Source organism: Bos taurus, chromosome 8 (genome assembly GCF_002263795.3).
Source record: "Bos taurus isolate L1 Dominette 01449 registration number 42190680 breed Hereford chromosome 8, ARS-UCD2.0, whole genome shotgun sequence".
NCBI classification, from domain to species: domain Eukaryota; kingdom Metazoa; phylum Chordata; class Mammalia; order Artiodactyla; family Bovidae; genus Bos; species Bos taurus.
The window spans coordinates 43,506,064-43,514,073 of NC_037335.1; the positions used below are offsets into that span (position 1 = coordinate 43,506,064).

The 8,010-nt window shown below is 48.8% G+C and overlaps 1 protein-coding gene across 6 annotated transcripts in view; it reads right to left on the minus strand.

The window, feature by feature from the left end:
* DMRT2 (doublesex and mab-3 related transcription factor 2) overlaps nucleotides 1-7,775 on the minus strand; it is a 30,303-nt gene extending 22,528 nt beyond the window's left edge. Inside the window, exons 1-5 of one of the 6 annotated variants that reach the window (XM_005209982.5) lie at nucleotides 7,366-7,775; nucleotides 6,007-6,566; nucleotides 4,239-4,341; nucleotides 2,542-2,622; nucleotides 2,067-2,153 (exon numbers count right to left, since the gene is read on the minus strand). In XM_005209982.5, coding sequence (XP_005210039.1) covers nucleotides 2,567-2,622; nucleotides 4,239-4,341; nucleotides 6,007-6,522 — 675 coding nt within the window. In that variant the 5' untranslated portion in view covers nucleotides 6,523-6,566; nucleotides 7,366-7,775 and the 3' untranslated portion in view covers nucleotides 2,067-2,153; nucleotides 2,542-2,566. Of the gene's footprint in view, nucleotides 1-837; nucleotides 2,154-2,476; nucleotides 2,623-4,238; nucleotides 4,342-4,709; nucleotides 4,872-6,006; nucleotides 6,567-7,365 lie in introns of those variants that run through there. The other 5 variants (NM_001192373.1, XM_059889061.1, XM_059889060.1 and 2 more) reach the window with 5 other exon arrangements.
* Nucleotides 7,776-8,010: the final 235 nt, after the last annotated feature.

The window sequence follows — 8,010 nt, forward strand, 5'->3', positions numbered from 1 at the left end:
ACGGGTGAAGTCTTCAGGGATGAATTTCATACTTTCGTAAATGCCTTACTGACATTTTATCAATCTTATAGAACAACAGATAACATTTTGTTGAACATAACAAGGGGATAACAACTTAAAAACAGGGAGGAAGTTGTAAGAAACAAGAAGCCACCCTTATGCTGTGATAAACATCTGCAGGCTTCGGTAACTATCTGCTGAAGCAGTTTGAAGACAAAATGTTTTTATCTCAGAAGAGAGCTACACTGAAAGCTACACCTTTGACACTGGCAAAAATGTGGGACACGTGAAGCTGAGACTCCCAGATCAGCTGCGAGTTGTGACGAGGTCTGCTGCTAAATGCCTGCTGTCACCAGATCCCAGGAAAGAACAAAGTAACGCAGAGCTGAGTTGGGGTTCACCATGTGCAGGGAAACCTGCTCTGTGGCTCCCAGCAACCTAAAAAATCACAGAATGAATGTTCAACCTAGAAAGGAAGCCTGAGGCCCATCAGTGAAGGAAACTGGGACCCATGCCAAGAACCTATGTCATATAAATGATATTAAACTTCATTTCCCTTCAAATTAATTCACTTTGTCCAATCACATGAAATGAAGATTCTATAAACTAAATCTTCCTTATGTTCTCCTTAGCTATGTTTGCCTCAGTCTTAAATACCTACACTTAGATGACCTCCAAAATGCACAACAAAGGCATTATAAGTGTTCCCCTATGGCTCCCAGAAACCATTAAGAGCACCTGAAAATACACAGCATCACAGAAAAATAAAGAACACGTTTCATGGACACTTGCTTTTTTACCTAGACAGAGAAACTATTTACTTAAGCAAATTCTGGGTCTTTTAGAAAACAGTGTCAATTTTATTGCTTTTTGAAATGGTATGTAAAGCCTGAAAATTTGCACATAAGCAATTTCCATCTTTAAATATATTTATGTGGTAAGGTAAAGTACATGCATAAGATTATACAGAATTTTTTTAATCATCATCATTTACATTAGAAATTTCTTTATACAACTTTTATCTTTAAAAAAATTAGTGACTAGTAAGAATCCTCTGAGACGGCAGCAAATCCAACTTTCCATTTAAGCAGCCTTTCACTGAGAGACATGAGTGATGGCAGATGAAGGCCTCTTAAGAATAGACTCAACAGAAAATGACAGGGGTTCATTCACTGAGAGTTTTGTTCCGACTTGTTTGGCTACGAAAAGGTCTTTTGCACATCTATCTATTGTAAATGTGTATTTCTGGTTCTCCTTGACTAAACACTCCCTGGGTTTCTTAGGGGCCTCTTCAAAGGCCTCTTTGACAGATGATGTTTTCAACTCGGGACCTGATTTGTCATTATGAGTTTGTTGGAATAATGAGTGGAATGGATTATGTTTAAGTGGCAGAGGGTGCCTGGTGCTTTCTTTGCTGATCTTGGTTAAGACGTGCCCTTGAGCTGCCAGGGTGTCCGTGTCAACAACGGGCGAGAAATTCCGTCGGGGTGGGGAGAACGCAGACCTCTCCGGGAGGGCCTGGTGACCCTGAAGGTCACTTCTTAAGATGTGGCCCTCAGGAGTGTGAGGCAGCACCAGAGAGCCTTCCAATTTCGGTGGCATCATGTCATGATCTGCTCCAAGTCCATCCTGCAGTCGTACTCCCTTCAAGTCCCAGCTGGTCCCAGGCTTCAGGGCCTGAACTGACGTGGTAGTGTTCAGCAGGCACTGCTGGTAGAGGACGGTGTCACTAATGGGGCCACACTTGGGCCAAACTAAAAGTCTCGAGGAGAGGGGATACTGTCTGTAAGTCGTGGCCACGCTGACATTAGAAGAAATCAGTTCCATATTCCCAGAGCCTGAATACTGCATGGTGAGATCAAGGCAGGTGGGCAAAAAATTGCAGAAGTCTTTGCTTGGTGGTTCCACTGGGGTGGGGCTGTAGGCGCTTTTGTAGGAGCTGTACTCAGAACCATGCACCATGCGGTTGGGCAGGAATAAGGCAGCAGCTTGGGAAGCTTCCAACATCTCCCTCTCTTTATATTCTCTCTCCAGCATAATGTTCTCCAACTCTTTATCAGCAAAGGCCCGCCTTTTCCTCATCCGGTCACTTACAGGGGGAGGTAGAGGTAAACTCCCTCCCACATAAGTCTCTGGTGGAATGGGGCGGTAGCCTAAAATAAGTAAGCATTGCACATGACAGAGATTAACATCTAATAAGAAAAAATCTGGAAATCCAGAAAGCAACAGAAACAATACATATCAGCACAACAGTTATGTACAGTTCCATATTACTAATCTTTTTATACAGAAAGCAAAAGTATGGGTTCAATTTAAAATGAATCCCTTCCCAGGGAAGAATATCCATACTGTAACTTTTTGTTGTTGTTGTTGTTATGATAGGTTTGTTTATTTTGACAGGCATACTTGACTGGCTGAAATTTTAATATTCTCCCCAGGCGCCTATATATTAAGAAGACAAGGCTGCTCAGCTTGCTTCAATCAATTCTTTATTACTATCCATGTCACCTTTTTCCATTATTTAAAAAAAGATATCTATACCTAGAGCTGATGTCACTTTTATTTTCTAAAGTTGGCTCATTATGTACACATTGTTACAGTTGCAGAATAATCCAAGGAGAACTAGGGAAAAAGAGAAAGTTAAAAAAGATTAGTGAGGAGAAAAAGAGGAAAGACTTAAGGAAACAGAAAAGCATAGAAAATTGAAAAGAGCTGTTAACTAAAGAGACTCTGCAGTGAACAATTTAACCGGGCCCCTACCCCCACCTCTGACTACCAGTACAAACAAAGGCCAGAGTACCCCCTGCTATACGGAAAATAACTGATCTGAAACATCTTTCACCAGTACTAATCACATTGGCCAGATACCAAAATGGTTGAACAAGCAATCACTAGAACATAGATTAAGTCATTATACATCTTATAAATAGGGATAAAGTAAAAAACAAAGATTAGTATAAATCATAAATAGAATTCCTGGCAGCACAAAATACTTTGAGTATTTCACCAGCCCCAAGCACTCACCACTGTCAAGTCTGTTTGAAGGATTCATTTGTGATGTTTGTGTTTACATAGTGACAAACCCATCATACTCATTTGCAAATAAAATATAATTTGAAAATGAATGTGTACATTTCTATGGTGACCTCTTGCCAGAAAGTTATTTACTTGGATTTTCTATTCCATTTTGTCCTCCCACTTCTCAAGTTGCTTTGGCACAATTTCAATTTATCAGTGTGGTCCCTATGGTTATAAATCTGTTTACCCAGTTTGTAACCAAATTCATTTTGAATGCATGAGAAGCCATTCTAAGGTCAGAAGTATACAGCGCAGGGTGAGACATGAACAAACTTTAAAACCTGTCCAGAAACAACTCAATTCAGAAGCCACATAGGAAAAACAATTCAAATGCCTACTTTAAAAAAAAAAAAAAAACAAACCTGCTTTTCAACCTGAGCCTTATGAAATGGCAGCAATTAGAGCAAATATAAACTTTCCCTTTCTTTAAATGGTGAGAAACAGTCAATATATTATTATATCAATAAATAAATTCCATACCCAAACTGAACCATTTTTAAAAATTAGTAGTATTGTAAGAAAAAGTAACATATTCCCAAGCTTTAGAGAAAACAAACACACGGAGAGAGAGACATCACTCTGTTCAAATTCAACCTCCACTTCTCTTGTGTGATTCAAAACTTTTTCCACATTCTACAATCTATAAACTGTCAATATAGCAAAATGAAGCGTGGAATAACTGCAATTTAAGTAGATAATCCAGAGAGAAAAGGAGTACAATTAAAAAGAGAGGTATTAAAGGCTGGACTGCCCAGACTAAAGGCAGTGGGTAGCTGTTAAACTCACTTGACTCATTCTATTTAGTTCCAAATGAAACTAAAGATTTCTTTTCTTTTAATTTATTTCCTTCCAGGACATCTGCTCTGGGATCACTTGGCAATGTATCTGTACATCCCTCACACTAGGGCAAATTTCACATGTACTCCATGTTAACCCATTAACTACTAGGCAGAAAACAAAATTACCAGTGAAAAAAAGGAGGTATGTGAGATTAATTTTCCCAAATCCTGATTTCCTTCCCAAACCCAAACTTTCCAATAAAAAGCAATTCCCCCTCAGATTGCTCCTTCACAGATAAGTAAAAATGCCATGTGCCTGAATAATGAGAATCACTGAGAACACAGTTTAAAAGGCTAAAGGATAATTCTGCGTTGCTTTACCTTCTAAAATGCTTTTGGCCAGCAAACTGGGTGCCCTGACTTGCCTCTGATACACTGCTTTGCGCTCGAAATTATTCTGTTTCCCGGAAAGCCCCTTCTTGTCCTGTAAATACAAGAAACATAATCAATAGAGCCCTAGGGTGGGGGGGGGGGAGGTGGTGTAAGAGAAGGGAGAGGCATGAGTAATCTTCCTCGTTCTAAATGTATTTATTTTCCCATCCCATGTAAAGATGATTCTAAACAAATTAATATCAGCACCGCTTAGTTCCAGCACAATGAGCTAGATGCTCTGTCTGAACCCTCCAATTGTGGGGCAAGGGCCCGGGCTTTCCCTGGGGCCACTTTTCGAGAGTCATCCAGACATAGTCCACATTCAGAAGTGGAGGGACAGGCGGGGAGGACGTGAAATCCACAGTGGATGAGATGGTAGGAGCCGGGCCCTAAAACAGAGCTGCGGCGAACCGCTGTAACCTCGGAGCCCAGCCTAGGGCCAAAGACTCCGCCGGGCACCCGACGACGTTGGTCAGAGATGTGGAGCAGGTTTCTCCTCGAAGCAGGGCTGATGGGATCCGGTACAGAGAGTCGACGCGGAAAAGTCGAAAGTTTCCAGGTCTGCCCAAAACTCCAAGCTGTTCACTGGGCACCCGAAGGTGAGCAAAACCAGAGTCGGGCGCACCCTCTGTCACCGCCCGGTAGGTGGAATTCCGGGCCCTTCCCCACCCGCGTCCCCGCCCGCAAGCCGCGGGGAGCGCGAGCGAACGCAGAGACCGCCTTGCAACACGCGGGACACCCGAGGAGGCCGCGCCGCGGCCCAGGCACCTCTGGAGCCCAGCGCGCCGCGCTCTCTAGGGCCTTTGGGAGGCTTCCCATGAGGATCACTGCCCAAGGCCTGCCTGTGGTCCACTCCCCGGCCCCTTCTCGCCAAAAAGTAATATCAAAAATTCTCCATCCACCCCCAAGTGGGAGCTGCCCGCTCTCTTCGGAGCGCGCTTGCACAGGGACACAAGAAACACACAGTCCCAGGCCGAGGTTCAAGAAGACCCTTTCCCTTAAAGAAGATTCAGGCTCTCGTCACAGCCACAGCCCCGCGCTGGCGGCAGAGATCTGTCAACTGGTTCTTAGGTAGTTCTCCTGGAAGTCAGACGTCTCTTCAAAATTCCCACGTCACTTTTGCTCTCATCTGTAAGAAACGGCAACCCACTCCAGTATTCTTGCCGGGAAAACCCCCTGGACAGAGAAGCCTGGTGGACTACAGTCCGTGGGGTCGCAGAGTGGGACACGACTGACAAACACATAAATAGGCAGCAACTTTCCTAAGTGGCCCGTGACTGCGGAAGTGCTGTGAGCTCTACGTGCTGGGTGGTTCTTTTTCTCGATCAGCTGGGTAATACGCCCATGGACTTAGGGAGCTGCAATGGCCTCTGTCCTCCGCTTCCCAACACCACCAAAATAAACGATAAAATATAGAAAATCGAAATAAAATTATGTCCCATAATGTCCCCAAAGGAACTAAACCACTTTCAAGACCTCTCTGCCTGCTTCTTCACACAAAATCTTTTCTGCCAAGTTCCCCAGCGATGGCCATGGCTTCCTGCCTCCCGACACCGCAGGCCAGCGTGGGCAGAGGTGTCCTCACATCCTTCTGAGGCAGGGCCAGGCGCCTGGAAGACCCGGGCCGAAGAGTGTGCGTTACCTGCCTCCCCGACTCCCGACCCCCACCGCGGCCCCAAACACCCGGGAGGGGGTGAGCCGGCTGGCGGGTACGCACCTCCGTGGCCTGCTGCCTCCGGAGCGCCACCTGGGCGGCCATGACGCGCTGCCGCTCCACCACCAGCAGGCAGTTGGCGCACTGGCAGTCACGCCAGCGGCAGAAGCGCTTGTGGCCCTTGAGGCAGGAAACCACGCCGTGGTTGCGGCAGCGCGCGCACTTGGGCGTGCGACTGAGCTTGCGCGGCTCCGCGCCGCCGCCCGCGTTTGCGCCGCGCTCCGGAGGCCCGGCGGGCGCCTGCGAGGCCTGCGGCGCCGTGGACGGCCTTGGGGCCAGGGCTCCCTGCCGCTCCGGCCGCCCCGGCACCCCTGGAGATGCGGCCGCCTCCTCCCCGTCTCCCTCGTCCTCCGCGTCGACGTCGTCCTCGTCCTCCGCGTCGTCGTCGTCCTCGTAGGCAGGCGGCGGGCTGGGCCCGGGCGGCGTTGGCGGCGGTGCCCCGCGGCTGTCCTCCTCCAGCTCCAGGCTCTCCACGTCGATCTCCCAGTCCACGGCGGGACCCGGCTGCCCGTCCGCCATGGCGCACCACGCCTCGCCCGGGCCTATGCTCAGTGGCCTGCACTCTGGAGAGACAGGAAAACACCCAAAGACCCACCGACCGACAGCCGTCAGGCACCGTCCCCAGGCTTGGGGCCCAGAGCGCCTGGTCTGCCTGCCTCCGACCTCTTGAGAAGCCCACTTCTCTACACGTCCTTCACATCCAGACCACACGAGCATTTATTTCTTGTATCTTTAGGCCCCGTCACGGTTCCCCAAGCCAACAAGGTTCCTATCTGTGCATTCTAAGTGCTCTGTGAACACCAACCCTCTCTGGCTTTACACACACACGCTTTGGGGACAAGTCCCTGGGTAAAGATAGCGTGTTCAACTACCACGGCCTTGGTCACTAATCAGGCTTTGCCATATCCAACTAGTATAGCCATGATGAATATAAAAATGTCCATGGAAGAACTGTTTTCTTCCAGATCACAAGGGACCTTTGGACCCTGCGAGGTACCACCCACAATTCCCACACACCTGTCATCCTCCTACACCTGTCGGGCTTGGAGAGATTCTCTTATCCTCCCCAAACTCCCCCCACACCCCAGCACACTCCCCCCACCCCCAGGATACTCCAGATTTAATCAACTAAAAATCAAAGTTGTTTTGCTGCCAATAGAATCCCATGGGGACATTGGGCACAGAGCTGCAGACACCCGTCCAGCATCAGCAGTGTTTCAGCCGCGCAGCACTAAGCCAGGCGGGCTCTGTGTACATCGTTCATGATTTGCACTTAAAGACAAGACATACAAGTAGAATAGGAAAGGTAGGGAAAGATGATTCACGCCCTTTGCCCACCCCAGCAACATCACATCAACTCACCAAGACTCTGAGGCCCCGGCTAAGCAGCCTAGGCAAAAGAAATCCAGCCTTGGGACCTTGCTCTTGGGCTGCTGGCAGGGCTTGCAAACAGAAATCGGGGTCGCCACACCCTGTCACGAAATCTGGGGCTGACAGCTGGAGGCCCGGAGTCCAGTGGATGAGGAGTGGAAGAGAAGGAGCATGGAGAAAGTGAGTCAAATTCTTAGCGACCAGGCTCCGCACATCCCGGACTCTGATCATTCCTCAGCAGCCAGGCGCTTCACCTCGCTGAGTCTGCTTCTGGCTTTCTCTGACCTTAGCTGAACTGGAAGGTTGGGTCGTCTTGACCAGGTTTCGATCTCGAGTTCCCAGAACGCGCGGACAGGCAGGCGCAAGCAGCAGCGAACAGCGCACTGCCCCTGGCTGAAGTCGCCAGCCTCGGCTCCCTTTCCCAGTATTATCCGCTTGGGCCCCCGAGCTCTGTGCCCGCTGATTGGCCGGTTGTCAGGCGGTGTGCACGCTGATTGGCCGGTTGTCAGGCGGTGTGCACGCTGATTGGCCGAGGCGCTTCGGCCCGGCGCTCCCCGCCTCCTCGCAACCGCCGCGCCCCTCCCGCCGCGCTCCGCCAGAATCCTCCCTGGCGGCCTTCGGTGCAGCCGGGAAGTC